Raw genomic sequence first — 15,309 nt, forward strand, 5'->3', positions numbered from 1 at the left:
GTATAGTCATTGTGCCATCTTACAAGTTTGAGGAAGCTATTGAGCTCAAAGGAGCAGGTTACAAACATCCTAAAAGTCCCAGTCTTGACTGAAAGCCCAAATTTTATTACTGCTACTTGTTTTCCTTGAAGTGACAAATGTATAGAAAGGATCAGCTAGTTTAGCTTGTGATGTAATCACACAAATATGTTCCCTGAGGCAACTATGATGGTAGGTATGCATTAAGGCTCCAAAAATTGTTTTCATTTTAATTTATGTATGAGTGTTTTGTTTGTATATAAAAATGTTAAGTGTAACACATGTGTGCAGTACCCTTGGAGGCCAGAAGAGGGAGTCAGATTCCCCTGGAACTGGCGTCACAGGCTGTTGTGGATACTGAAATCAAACCCAGGTCTTCTGTAAGAACAGCCAGCTCTTAACAGCTGAGCCATCTCTCCAGCCCACTCCATTAATGACTTTTAAAGCTTCATTGAGGACACTTGTTAAACTGGTTTACATTTTAGTGTGTGTGGTAGGGAATACAATGACTTCTAACAGTTTGGTGACGGGTTTTGATGCTTATCAGTGCACACAGATAAACAGTAGAAACAATGTAACTTTTTAACATTGTTATGAAAATAGCCTTGACCTGGCAAATCCTTCAAAGGTTCTTGGGGGACTCTCAGAAGGTGACATCTGTGGAATCCTGATTAACTGAACCTGGCTTGGTGCCCCTGGATGTCCTAACTCCCCCAGGACCTACGATGAAAGGGAGGCTTGCCCAGTCTCCCTTTCTAGGTTGATCTGAATGACAAAACTGAAACTGACTGAAGGGCCACCTTTGCTCTGATTTGCTGAGCCATTTAATGCTGGGGTTATTTTTAACTCAATCATGCTTTTCTCATAAGTCCTGTTGCCAGGGATTTATTTAAAAAAAAAAAAAAAGATTGAATTTTTATTCTAGGCCCATTTTTAAAAGCTACTGGAAGAGGTAATTTTTTTCATAAATAACCTCAAAAACACTTCAGGCTATATGAAGTGGGGCATGGCAGGTTGCTTATAATTCAGGAGAGCTTGGATTCTTTGTGTGAAGCTGAGAGGCAGACATATATATATTCTGTTGCATGCAGAATGTCATTCTGTTGAATGACAACCTTTAAAGTACCAGGAAGCCAGCTGCCTGAAAGCTGAATTAAGTCAGAGAGACCCACCCTAGGAGGAGAGGGACAACAGAGCTAAAAAGTATAGCAGGCAAGCACTTAGGTTTATAGGCCACATTAATCTACTTCCCAGGGCCAGGTATTTCCACTTTCATTGTCACAGAGTAGAACCTCAGTGACAGAGACCCCTGCTGTCCTACCAGTATCAGCCCCCTAATAAGGAGAACAGAAGCTTAGAAGGTGTGAGCCATTGCATAGCTAGCACATGGCAAACCAGGCTTTAAACTCAGGCGCCCCTTGCTGTGGGTGTGTTCTTACCCATTAACTGGCTGGCCTTTCAAGATCCTGGAGGAATCAAAACCCCTTTCAAATGGGAGCTTACTGAAGACTCACATCAAGTAGAATAGCCACCCTTCCTCCTCTCACCGCCGGCTGCCCCACCCCCATCCATCCTGACAGCACATCTGGGTAACCTGAGTCTCTAAGGAGCCCAGTTGTGAGAAGTTCTTGGCACTTGTTCCTCGGGAGTCACACCTGAGTTCATTCCTGGTGGTCTCTGTGTGTGTCTGGGGGGTAGGGGAAGGAAGATTTCATGTACAAAGTCACTTGTGCTATCTCAGGTGATATTAATAGATTTTTAATTTACAATTAGTATAATTTACATAGATTTGCAAATTCTCTAGTAAAGAGGAAAACATGTGTTTTCCAAACCTCTTTATAGTGTCATCTTTTAGACAGCTCTTCATGTGGGCTGGTGACTGATGAAGTACTCATGGCCGTTACTTTCACAGGGAAACATTTTGGTGACAGATCTCCCAACTGTTCGCTCTAAAGCCTGGCTTGACTTTCAAAGTGTGGCTAATGCTTTTGTTTACTAATTGAATCTGTTCACTTAAAATTCCTGACAGGAAGGTTCTGTGGGTCCTTACTAATCCTTTCCTCATGGTCATTCCTGAATTGTGACCTCAAAGGGACTGACAGTTCCTCTTTCCTCGGAATGTTCTCCCTGCTTCTCTGCATTCACATGGGATACATCCTCTGGAGCAAGGCAGCAAGCCTCCCTAAATGCCGGTATGCTCTGTAGCCAGTCCTACACGTTTATTTCAAGGAAGGAAGAACGTCTTGACTTATCCCCAAGCCACTGCAGTTCTGTAGTCCAGCCTCTCAGTGTTTCAGAACGTGGTCAGAGGCTCTCTTAGTCTAACTCACCACGCTTACCTTCTTGCCTCCGGGAGAGGAGGCATCAGGGGGAGGCGTACTTGTGATGTTCAGTGGGCTGGAGCCACAGCTGGAAGGCGATGACCCTCTTATCCTGTGAGAGAAGAGGTAGTTACAAGGGCTTTCAGGGTGATGGCGTTGGGGAGATGCTAAGGAGGTGAGGGACCAACAAATGTTCAATAAGCGCCAGATAACCGCGTTCTGTAGACCATGTGGTCTCTGTCTCAGTAGTCCACACAATACATAATGAGTACAACTGCCCTCCAATAAAGCCTTATTTCTGAAGCCCAGTGCTCAGCTGGATTGTTCTGCATGCATCCAATCTGGAACAGACTCCAAAATAATAACCGCCGAAAGCTTTGAATTACAGTTCAGATTCAGGTTGACAAACTTTTAAGTGGCCAGCTTTATTCGTAGAATGCAGGTGAGCTGGGAATTTCAGATGTTCAGCACCATCTCTGCTACCATGAGTCGGATGTAGAGCAAGAGGCATATCCTCTTCCCACAAACATTTACTAATAAGTGCCCCAGGGAAGAGAGCAGCAGGGTAGCTCGGCCACACCTGAAAGGGAGACTAACAGTGGTACACAGGAGCAGACTCCTTGAGTAGCGAGGGATGAAAGACTGAGCTGGGACTTCCTCAGACTGTCCTGGCAGAGTGGGTTGGGAGACTCAGAATTGTAGCTCTGTGTAGGCCTGTGAGGCTGGCGACCCCAGGGAGGGGAGCTTGGAGCAGAGAGGTTCATGTGCTAGCTGTGCTTTCATGAGTCCGTGCTTCCAGCCCTGCCAAGCTTAGGGGTCATGTCCAAGTTGGAGCCAGAGTTTGGGAATATGGAGGCAGCTGTGTTACCACCAGTCTTTCAGCTCCTCCATGATGAACACTGCCTACTTAGGGACACATGGGGTCCAGTCTCTATACCTAAGAAATGGCTCTTGGCCTGTACTGACTACTTGTGTATTTTTGTAGAAGCAAGTTTTTCTGTCTCCCAGATAGAAGCTCCTCAAATTCACGCTACAACTCTATTATGTCCAACACTGGAACATGAAGATAGCTGGTAACTGCTGAGTTTCTCCCAATATTGTCTACTTAGAATGTAGGATTGTGAGGCCACCCTTTCCTCAGGGTCCCCATACTGGAATTGCCTTTTCACCATTCCTTATTTTACCTTCAGCACCTGGTCCTAGACTGCCAATTTCTCTATAGAACAGGCCTCATTCCTGGGTTATCAAGCACCCCCATGTTCGCCTCTCCCTATTTCCACAACTCATAACAGCATTTTGGGTATCTGCTCAGCATTCTACAATGAATGGCATCTTGAAAAACCCATACAGTCCAAACTGCTTGGGATTATGCATTAGGATTCTTTAACCCTCTCTCTCGATAGCTCTGTGCTGCGTTCCTACACAAAGTCTGGCCAGTTAGGTTGCTCTAGAGTGAGAAGTACTGATTTTCTAGCCAGAGCAACTACCTTTATTGTAAACCTTAGCTGAGGCCAAGTTCAAACCCTTCCTTGCCTCAGTCTATGAATTCCCCACTTCAAAATATGCTTCTCAAGGACTTTGAGATTATTCTGGTAAAGGGCTCTAATACCGTGTTCTGATGGCTTTGCACAGAGCCCAGGGTGGCTGGTCTGAAGCTGACCATATGATCTCCTCATCTCCCTCCAGAGGGGAGGCAAGTAGCCAAACCCATCACTTTGTGGGTTAGAGGAGCACTTACTCCCATGGGGACTGGAGCCCCTCTGGTCGAGCAGAGAACAGACTAAGTCAGGGGCTGCGGAAAATATCGGTCTTTCTGGGTTCCCCACCTCTTTTCTTACAACTATGTTCCATGAAATTTATATTTTTAACTATCTGGTTACCACCTTCTTTATTCTCCAAATTCAGGCAGACTTATAAATAACTGCTTCCCTCTCAATGACTATGTTTAAAGACGGTTTCCTGAGTGTTTTTTATATCTCAGGTTGTTTGTTCCTTCACAATCCTAATAGGATCTTTAGGAGAGACATACCGCCTCCCTTCTGTGGCTTAAGTCAGCATACCAAAGATCAGATGGCTCTCCTAAACATAGAAAGGAGAATGCAGACCCAGGACTGAACTCCAGGCAGCTACTGCCAAGCTCTGCTTTCACATGGAAGGGATCCCCCCTCCCAGGAAAGCTACCTATTGCTAACTGATCTGCTTGGCCTCTATTACTGACTTTAGGTAGCTTGAAGAAGTATTTTTGTTAATGCCCAAGTCACTGGCTGCTTGCAGCTTACTGCAGTCCTGAAATGTTCCCGGGCATCCATCCTTACTAAGAAGCTCCTTGGGATTCATTCGATGTCTCAGGAACGGGGCTTCCCCAAGAATGTCCTTAAGCTCTGGCCCATTTGGCCTAGTGTCTTTATTTAAGGCACGGTTCCTATTTTGGACTGGACCAGAGGAACAGAACAGCCCTGTGTGCTATGAGCAGCATCTCTGGGTTAGCAGCAGCAACCTTCTACCCAGCTATGATGTGAAGCACCTGGGAGGGTGAGTGGGGGAGGGTGGGGGCCACAGGTTGGAGGGGTAGCCAAAGGGATTACTTGCCTGTGGATTTCCATGATTTCCTCTGCAATCATTCGACCTATTTTTCCTGCTCCAGCTCTGGTTCCCCCTGGAATGCCTGGAACAGTGGGATGAGTCCTCTTTGGGCCACCTACAACAAAGGAATCTGACAGTAGAAAAGGAGAAAAAAAATCGAGCAAGAAATGCTACTGTGTTAAATGAAAACCTCCTGATCCACTTGAAGTAGAACTTCAAGGTTCTACCTTGTCAAGAAAAATAGTTCTAGGAGGGGAAAGCTTGAGATTCTTTTTATGCAGCATCCAAAGCCAAAGTGTTTGACATGAACCACCTAATTTCCTTCATGTGCCAGGACTAGAGACAAGACAGCACAACATGGTGAGCTTGGCAGGTAAGCATGGGACACCCAGTTCATCCAAGCAGGTATGGCTTTTTGGAGAAGGGTCCCTGAGTCTTCTTGAAAAATGAGTATGAATTAGCTTGACGGTGCAAAGACAGGAAAGCACCTCAGGTACAGGACCAGAGTGCAGGAGCACTGGGGCAGGGCAGAGCTTGGGAGTCTACAGCAAGGTGTTCATGGAGGAAGACCAGGGATGAGCCTGGAAGTGGCACAGACACAGCAATCGGATCCTGCTGTACTGGCGACAGCAGACAGGACCCACGGGTTACTAAAAGTCCACCACACAGAGCAGGAGCTGCAGTTGTGTCACTCACATGACAGGGATGTAGCCTGAGAAATGTGTCCCAGAGCTGAGTCTGTCAGGTTTATCAAACCTAGACATAACAGTCTCTAGGATCTAAACCACAGGCTATAAGCTGTGGGTAGCCTCCCAGGCTACTAACCTATGTTACTATGCGACAGGTGACCAAGAGTTGGCATTTGTGCCTCTAAACAAGTTTGAGGTTAATGTGCTACTCTAGACTTCACAATGATTATGGCATCAGTAGGTAAAACTGATACTAATCAGTATTTGTCACTTATGTGGTCTGATGCTAACCAGAATGTTGTTATGCTGTGTTATGAGAAAGTGATATTAAAGTTAGGGAACAGTGTAGAGGCAATGGCGAGTTTAAGAGACAAAAAAGGACAGAACGGTGTATTTAGACTGCACAGAGGAATGGGAGGAACCAATAGTTCTGGATAATAATTCAATGACTGGATGAAGGAAGAGCAGAAGAGGAGCTTAGGATAGTCTTTATTTCAGTGCCTCTGTGGCTCTGTCTGGAAAAGCAGGGAGTGGATGGGGAGTCACAGGTGGAAGGGGCTGACTGAAGCCATGCAAGCAGAGGTGGTCCAGGAAGGACAAGTACAGCAGAGCCAAGTGCTGAGCCCCATGGAAGGAGCCCACTGGATATGGCAGATTCTCAGTGCCATCAGACACAGGAGTCAAATCACAGCCTGTGGGCAGCAAGAAGACAAAGGGGAGAGCCCAGAGAAACTCAGGAAGAGTCATCCACATTCACAATATCCCAGTAGCATATCAGCAGCCTCTTTCCCACTGGACTCAGCACATCATGTCAAGGTCTGTTCCACAGAACATGACAACAGGATACTCTGCACACTTGATGGGAGAATGTCTGGTCACAAGCAGCCTCTCATAGGCAAGCCCCCTTGCTCAAGCAGGACATAGTTACCTTCTCCAGAGGGCAGCATGCTGTCCATGCTGTGGGGGGATGCTGTTAGCTGCGGGAAGCTTGGGTCCCCGCCTTCCAGGACATTGGCTCTGTGAACATCCCAGCAATAAGGAAACATGAGTCAGGCTTGCTCAGAACCGTGCACCTTTCACTTTGGCCAAGGAGTCCGGTGTCCACTCGGGACCTGGACAGGCCAGAAAATGAAGTGTCTGTCTGAGTGTCTGAACAGATCTCCTCACTGTTCTATAACATGATGGACACTCTCCTGGCCTTTGGCCTCACTGCTGGCCTGGGCGTCCCTAATTTCATTTTTCTTTCTTCTTTTTTTTTTTTCTTTCTTTCTTTCTTCTTTTCTTTTTTTCCTTTGGTTTTTCAAGACAGGGTTTCTCTGTGTAGCTTTGGCTATCCTGGAGCTCACTCTGTAGACCAGGCTGGCCTTGAAGTCTCAGAGACCTGCCTGCCTCTGCCTCCCAAGTGCTGGGATTAAAGGTGTGCACCACCACCACTGACTGCCTCCTTAATTTCTATGCTACACGGTTTAGTAGACATGGCTGCGGTAGCCTGCCCTCCTCCCTGGTATGGCACTTTTTCTCCTACCTGCCAATAGCACACCCAGCTCCAGGCCCCTGCCTGCCTCTAACCATGGTACACAGGTGGATGAAGGAGGTACAGAGAAGACTCTTGTGAGAGAAGGCTCTTCCTTCCCTGTGCTCACTTAAGAGGTAGCAGAAGCCGTTGAGAGAGTGTCCTGCCAAGACTTGGCTACTAGCCTGCTGGCCATAGAGATCCACCCATTCTCAACCAAGGCCAGAGAGAACTAGTACCTATGTAAGTAAGTCACTGATAGCTGACACCCACCTCCACCAGTATAAGTGGGCACCCATGTGTGGGGTTAGTGTTAGGGTTTCAAGGGTTGGCTATTTCCTGGGGCAAGTCTTCCCAGTAGGGCTTACATGGGAGGAGCGCCAATACCTGGCCTTGGTTACCAACCCTTCCTGGCTTCCTCCCATCATAAGACACTAGTAAGGTGACATTAAAGTATAGATGATGCCTATTGCCTGTACCCTTTTTCCCAGGTAAGGACCCTAAGGCATCTCCCTTTGAAGCAAGGGTATATCTTACAGAAGATACTCACAAAACAACAGTGTTAGTTGAGACAATGTATTCTACTTCCTTGGTCCACGGGTTCATGAAACTGAACCATCGACTTCGTAGTGTGATGAAGGAACCATCTTTGATCTTAAACTTATAGCAGTTAGTCGTGATCTTTTCTCTTGTCTGTAAAACTGAAATTGCAGAGAAGACACAATTGTTGTCATTTTCTCAAACCAGTGAGTTTATTAAAGAGGTCATGCGGATCCTAAAGGAGACCAGCTCCCATGCCACCACCCTTAGGAAGCCAGGGGGCCATGTAGTCAGTGCTCAGACAGGCAGCTTCCAAGCTCTAACTCATAGCCTTTCAACTTGCCACTCCTTTCCAGAGTCTATGAAAATAAAGGCTTTCAGGAGTGCTGGAGTCAGCTTTGACATGAACATCAGCCTCACTCCTTCCAGATCACAAAGCCTAAGGGCAGGGCAGTCCTTGGCCAGTTTAGGGAATTTGAGTCAATAGAGGTCACTGACCTGTTCAAATCTTAGTCTTTGAGAAACAAGCATCATGAGCACTTTTCACGCCCCAAGCACTAGAGACAAAGAAGCAGAGAGTACGACTCCTGCCCTCTGGAGGGGAGTGAGCAAGGCTATTTGAACACACTAGCCAAGAGCAGGAAACCATTGCACGAAGGCCTGCGGATGACAGGGCCTACAGGCACAGAGAGAGGGTCACGGATAGAACACATCTGGGAAGTGAAACCAAGGAACTGGGTCAGGGACAGGAGATGGGAGGAGGGAAGTTTAACCCTGTTAAAAAGTGGTTGGGTTTGAGTGTGAATATTGGGATTTCCCATTAAGCAGGGATAGAATATCACCCAGCTCGGTCTATGTAACAATAAATGAGATCACTACAGATAATGCACCCAGGGTGAGGGGAAGCAGGGGACTCACAAGTACAAGTCAAGGCGTTGGGGGTGGTAAACACAGGGGCTCTTCAGAGATGAGAGCCTGAGGCGACTGAGTAAGCTCAGTGAAGGGGGTATGTGGCCAAGCCAGCTGTGACGGACAACTCTTGTCACCCTGACAAAACCTAGAATCACTTGGTGAGTCTCAAGACAGATATGTTGAGCTAGCCTATGGGCACGCCAGTAAGAGGCTGTCTTAATAAAGTTAACTTACATGGATATAGCCCACTGTGAGCAGCACCATTCCCTAGGTGCGGCCCTGACCTGTATAAGAGTGGAGAAACTGAGCTGAGCAGGGAAGACCACCAGTGAGCGTACATTCACTTTCTCTCTGCTCTCGACTGTGGGTATGATGTGGCCAACTGTCTTGAGCACCTGCCACTGTGACTCCCCTGTAGCAATGGACTGTAACCTGGAATTGTGAGCCGAAATAAACTTCCCTAAGTTGCTTTTTGCCAGGGTATTTTGTCACAGTAACAGGAAAAAAAAAAAAAAATTAGACACCATGAGCCAAGGAAAGTATGGGAGGCAGTGCAGCCTGGTATGGAAAGAAAATCAGATCAGTTCAGGACATATTAAATCTATAGAGGCTCAGACTTAATATGGCTCAGAGTATACCTTATCCAAGGGATTCCTCTACAAACAGCCATGGCCTCTATAGAGAAAACCGTCATGCAGCAAGAAGGGGCTGAGCATCTGTATGGGGACAAATGGTTCCTGGAGCCAACAATCTTTTCTCCTCTGAAGAGTCCTGGGCTGGCTGACTCCCACACAGTAGGGGCAATTTTCTCCGGAAGGACAGTTAGGCCAGTGTAGAAAGCAAGACACACTTTATAACACCAGACTCCTACGACCCCGCTTACCTTGCCTGTGACATTCTGCAAGATGTCCTATGTCATCTTGATGAAAATACTCATAACATGATGTGCCTAGAAGTTCCTGTGGTAGATATGCCAAAATAGCCGTTGCCCTAAGAGAGCAGGGAACAAGAGCTTTTTAAAGAAGAAAGGCCATTCCTAGGATGAGCAATGACATGTGGATGAGCAGCCCACTTTTCCCTACCACAGCTACCAGGAGAACAAGGTAAAAGGAGGCAAAAAAGCTCAGTGCTTTTCAATGGTGGGGTGCCCACCCTACCCAGCCTTCCGACTTAAAAAAATGGAGCAAAACAAAGCCAAGATGACTTAAGGGGCTTTGGTCAGAAATCAAATTCCAGGAGGTCTTTAAATAAAAACCCTGTTATTCCGGTAAAAATAAGACAGAAATAGAAATTCCAGGGCAGGGCTGTTCCTTCTTTTACTGCTTACTTATGTCCTGATAGCTAAAGCCCCGAGGCTCCTGCAGCTGGAACCACACAAGCCTTGAAGAGTGGGTGCCCACTTTTTGGCCTCTCACAGCTATCGTAGCTAGTCATTAGCCTGTGAATAGTCCTGAGAGAGGTGGCAACAGGAGTGAATTTGGGACATTTGGGTCACAGGCTAGACCTGGCGCCAGTTATCTATGAGGCCAGGAGGAGGTGATCCGCAGACTGGACCTCGAGTCCTCATCCATAAGATGCAGAGGCTGGACATAGACAATGGCCTCCCTCGCACAGAGCTTTCTGCCTTGGTGCAGTCTGTGGGGTGCCCTGATACACTCGAGGGTTTTTTAGCTAATTACACTCAGAGTTAAACACACAGACAAGCCCGTGACCATATTTCCCAGAGAGCCTGGGACTAGAGAGCTGTTTCCATGTTGTCCCCTTCATTCAGTGTCATGACCCTGAACACGTCACAGTTGTACGTCATATTTGTTTCCCTTCAGAACTGATCTCAAACCACCCACTCAGCTGTCGATTTATATTAAAGGCTACTGAGAAGAATCTATGCATGTTTCATGATCTCCTAAGGAGTCTGGGTTTGAGCAGAGAGCATTCTCATTTCCCTTGCCTTACGTAGAAATGTTCAGTCAGAGATGAGTATTCATAAGAGGGCGGGTGAGGCCTGGAGTCATTCGTGTCAGTTTTTAGAAAACATTATTATTATTTATTTTACTGTTTAAGACAAGGTCTTATGCAAGCCAAGGCTGTCCCCAACTCACTATCTAGACAGGAGTGACCTTGGACTTCTGATCCTTCTGCCTCTACCACCCGAGTGCTGGGGCCCGAGGCAGGAACTGCCGCAGTGGCTGCATGGGTGCTGGAACAGAATCCAAGGCCTCGTGCATCCGAGCTAGACATCCTACCAACTGTGCCCGGCAGGAATAATATTCTCTTAGAAAAGCCCGCAGACGCCCGGTCTTCTCGGCCGCTCCACTTAGGGTTGAGATCTGCTGCCACGGCGCTCCTCGCCCTTTAACGTAATGGTGACCCCGACTATAAAATTACTTTCTTGCTACTTCGTAGCTGTAATTTTGCTACTGTTATGAATTGTAATGTAAATATCTGATAGGCAGGATATCTGATGTGCGACCCCTAGGAGAGGGTCACTCGGACCCACAGGTTGAGAACAGCTGCTCTGCTGCACGGCCGGAGAGCGAGAGGTAGGGTCTTACCTCTGATCTACGAAAACGAATTTGCCATCTATCGCGTGTCGAGAAACATACTCCATAGATTTCACCCTTATTTCCCCGTTTGCTGGCTGTGGAACCATGTGTGAATGCAGCCGCCCGATGGCAACGAGGCAGCTGAGGTTACAGCCTTCGTTGTCTGGCTCGTTGTCCTCGTCCAGCCCCATCTTTGTGGGTGGCCAGCTTTTCAAGTAGCCTGTGCTGTGGATGGTGCAGAAGCTTTTTCGATCTGCTGGAAAGCAAAAGCCCATGGTGAGTGTCAGTGCTCGACTGGCAGTGCGAGGCAGTCTCAAAAGATCAACAAAATACAAGGCCTCCCTCTCCAGAAGGAGTCACCTGGGGAATGGAGCAGACAGAACGGGCCAGCGTCAGTATGCTTAGCAGAGCCCGTACACAGGAGGCATCATATAGACCACCCAGGGAGAAGACTCCCCATAACCAGTGCTGGAGGCTAGAGCATGGGGGCAGGCCAGGGTGTCTTTAAAGTGTGATGGTGAACAAAGGTGCGGATGTGGAGACTGCAGACTGCGTAGATGGCTCACTGGATAAAAACTCTTGCTCTGTGTGGGTTATCCTTGTCCCAGCATTCCCACATCAAGAGGGGCACACCAGTAACAAGGCAGAATGACAGCGTGGCACCTCTGCCTTCATCTTGTGTTGCCGCCTTTACTTCGGCTACACGTACAAAGCTGAATCACTGCCCTGAACCTGCTAGCACCCTAGGCTTTGGAACATCAAACCCTGGGGGAACAGACCACCCAAAATGAGGACAGTTACCCATGTGGGCAAGGCTGTACCCTGGAACAGAAGTGACTGTCTCCCAAGGCTACCCTGGATCTTCACATCTCCATAAGGACAGATTTGGTCCTTTGCTTAGGAACTGAGCAGCCAGACCACGCCCAGACCAAAACTGTAATGAGGCTTGCCCCTTGCTCCAATTCTTCATCTATTTAATCCTAAAGCACAGGTCAATTCCCCAACAGACAGCTTCGGAGCCACTGGAATCCTTCATTTGTTCCCAGTGTGGCCATACTGAAGACCTCTCTCTGCTTGTCACCCTCGCCTGTGACAATGGAGACAAGCGACCTAAGTCTAGCTTGTTGCAGCTACTGGGGCCTCAGCTCTTCTCCTGAAATCTCTGCTTTCATGACGGGTAAACAACGTGGTGGTTAGCAGCACTGCTGGCCTTTCAGGAGAGCAAGGTTTGGTTGTGAGGACCCGTATGGCAGCTTACAACCATCAGTAACTCCAGTTCTAGGGGATCCAATTCCCTCTTCTGGCCTCTGTGGGTACCAGGCAGCACATGGCACACAGACATTACACATTACACAGACAAACGAAATACTCATATACATAAAATAAGTAAAATCTCTGGTTATACCTGGGCATAACTAAATTCCCTTCAGTGATACTAGCAGGAAGTACAGGTTGGGGGCCCAGTGGCTACTCTGGAGATGCCCCTGAAGCTTCTAGGAAAGTACTTGGAACTCAAAATAGAAGCTGAACTAGAAATGTAAACTTAGAAGTTTTGACATGTGGGAGACATTTTCTATACATATACATCAATGTGGACAGAGGAGAGCAGCCCCAGGACAGAGGGAGGGGCAACCAAAGGACCAGGGAGAGAACGCTTCAATAAGCCAGGACCACGACCAGCATCTCACCCATGTGGTCACTAGGGAAACTGCCCAGCAGAATTCTAGAGGAGAGGGGGCACTCAAGAGACAGAACTGTGTTTTTTATGCAAGCCACATCTGGGTAAACAGAAGTTAAACACAGAAAGCCTATTCACAAATCTGTTCCCAAGGCAACACATCAGGGCTCCGTGGGTCCCTCCAACCCCCATTCCAGCTGCCCAAGGCTATAAGGTGAGAGGAGGCCCAAGCTGCAGGCTAGGGAGCTACTGCTCAGCTGAAAAGCCCTGGCCTCTGGGAAGCCTCCCTCAAGGCCCAGGATGGGAAAGGGCTGTTAACTGTACCTTTTTTCTTTGAGCAGGTGGAGGCAAAGTCTTTATCTTCCACCTTCACTGAAGGCCTGTTGCACTTCATCCTACAGAAGAAAGAGCGGCGAGCTCCAGAGCATAATCGGGAGGGCCCAGGGGTAATGTCAGTTTTAACCGGAAGTCCAGCTGCAAATCAACACAAAATGTGCTGAAATGAAGGCAGAGCTGTCTGTCAGGACAGGCTGTGTGACCTCAAACTAAGCTTTACTGCCTCACTGTTCTCTGGAGCCCTGTGTTCATGTGGGGACATTTACAGATGGTTAGGAAGTGCAATAGCACAGGTGGTGTGGGTAGTTTGGGGGGATTAAAAGAAACACAGCCAAGTGTTCCTGCCCAACAGGAGCGGAGGAAGAAAGGGAAATGGAGATATACCAAGAAAGGTCGCTAACAGGGAAACTGAATGATGAGGGCCAAGTAAGCAGCAGACACCTGCTTCCCAGCTACAGCCACTGGGGTCCTACACAAAGGACGCACAGGACAGGGGTACTAGAATGGCAGAATGGGGCCACAGGATTGCCTTAAAACTTCAGCCTGACTGGAGTCAGAATCCCTTGGAGGCCGATTTATCAATCCTAGTTTAGACGTGTGCTCCCTATGACACAGCCACCAGCGTCATGCTGCCACTGAGCATGGAATGTGGCTTTTCTGAACTGAAAAGGGCTGTGAGTGAAGTGCATGCAGGAGTTCAGAGACAGCACCAAAAATAAATAAATAGTTTAAAATCGTGCAATAATTACATCAAGACAATATTTTAGATTCATTGTGCTAGGTAAGATGTTATAATGAGCTTTGCATTTATTCTTATTTTTGAATCATGTGGCTACCCCATACCTAAAACTAGACACGCTTGTGTTCAGAGCTGCAGCTTTAACCTCGGGCCTGTGGATGGAGCCCTGGGCCTTAGGCATAGTAGCAGTCTACCAAGCCACCGTTTTGTTCTGCTGGCCTGGGATGCAGGCAGAGCAAGGCTTCTGAAAGATCCTGGGTGATGCTGACACACGTGCTTCCTTACACTCCTCACCAGTGTGAAAGCTGGGGCTACACACACCACTGGGAGAGCATCGCAGCCATGCCAAGTAGTGGCTACTGCCCAGGGATCCTTTCCCCATTGCCTTTCCCAAACGGGCTCTGTTAACTTCCCCAGAATGCCAGCCCAAGCCTGCCACACTGGCTCAATGCCCTTCGCTGTCTCTCCCTACACATTTTGCTGTAAAGCAACGAACAGGCTATGAGACTCCACACAGGTACCTATCCAAAGATCATTTCCCCTGCTCATCTCCCTTCTCCTCCTGGCACACATTAACTCATCTTTTCAAATGCACCTCAGCTGCCACGGACTCGTTGGTGCCTTGTCCTCGTGCCCATGAGAGATTTCCTCATGCTCCTTGCCTGGCACTCTGGCTGTGGCTGCAGCTATTGTGCAGGGTGTTGCCCATTGTCACTGTCCCCGGACTATGTGGAAAGAGCCTCAGGGACAAAATGCCATTCGCCTTTTTGTCCTTCAGTCACTGGAAGGCGCTGCAGCCAGCCTACAGGACAACAGGCACTAGGGCAATGTCTGTACAACTTCCTGAACAGGTGATCTGAGGGGAGTACCCTAACACCATCTCCATCAGCAAGCAACGCGGAGAACCAAGAAACAAGGAAGCCATTATGCCAGACTTCCCAGGCAGAGCCAACACCAGCGCCACACTTGCCATCTACATTCTTTGTGTAGCAAGTTAACATCGCTAAACTTCCAAACAACCCAATCAAATAGGTGAGGAAACTAAGGCACCGAGAGGTGAAGACCACCCTCACAGCCATACACCTAGTGAATGGTGGAGGCAGGATGTGTGCCTAGCTGACCACAGGGCCAGCTCCTGGGTCTTGGCCTGGGAATGGTGTGGGGAACAGGGCTGGGCCAGAGAAAGGCTGATCCTAGTTTGAAAGAAACAGCAGCCTTGTGAGGAGACAAGAAGCACTGGCATTTTAAGAGAAAGAGGAAGACAGAGAGAGAGAGAGAAAGAGAGAAAGAGAGAGAGAGAATTTGTCCTGGGAGAACAAGACAATGTGAGCCTTTTCAGCTCAGGAACATGCTACTGAAAAGCTATAGATTCTGAAAAATAAATAAATAGATAGATAGATAGATAGATAGATAGATAGATAGATAGATAGATAGATA

At 47.8% G+C, this 15,309-nt stretch overlaps 1 protein-coding gene across 4 annotated transcripts in view; it reads right to left on the minus strand.

Moving 5' to 3' along the window:
* The window catches only part of Bmal1 (basic helix-loop-helix ARNT like 1), a 94,666-nt gene that overhangs the window by 2,722 nt on the left and 76,635 nt on the right, over nucleotides 1-15,309 (minus strand). For 3 of the 4 annotated variants that reach the window (XM_055627467.1, XM_055627464.1, XM_055627466.1), the window contains 7 exons: nucleotides 13,122-13,271; nucleotides 11,129-11,375; nucleotides 9,460-9,566; nucleotides 7,675-7,825; nucleotides 6,540-6,628; nucleotides 4,929-5,037; nucleotides 2,358-2,451 (listed from right to left, as the gene is read on the minus strand). In XM_055627467.1, coding sequence (XP_055483442.1) covers nucleotides 2,358-2,451; nucleotides 4,929-5,037; nucleotides 6,540-6,628; nucleotides 7,675-7,825; nucleotides 9,460-9,566; nucleotides 11,129-11,375; nucleotides 13,122-13,271 — 947 coding nt within the window. The remainder of the gene's footprint in view (nucleotides 1-2,357; nucleotides 2,452-4,928; nucleotides 5,038-6,539; nucleotides 6,629-7,674; nucleotides 7,826-9,459; nucleotides 9,567-11,128; nucleotides 11,376-13,121; nucleotides 13,272-15,309) is intronic. The other variant, XM_055627468.1, reaches the window with a different exon arrangement.

The sequence above is a fragment of the Psammomys obesus genome, unplaced genomic scaffold, assembly GCF_907164565.1.
Source record: "Psammomys obesus unplaced genomic scaffold, mPsaObe1.curated_primary_1811, whole genome shotgun sequence".
Classification (NCBI taxonomy): Eukaryota; Metazoa; Chordata; class Mammalia; order Rodentia; family Muridae; genus Psammomys; species Psammomys obesus.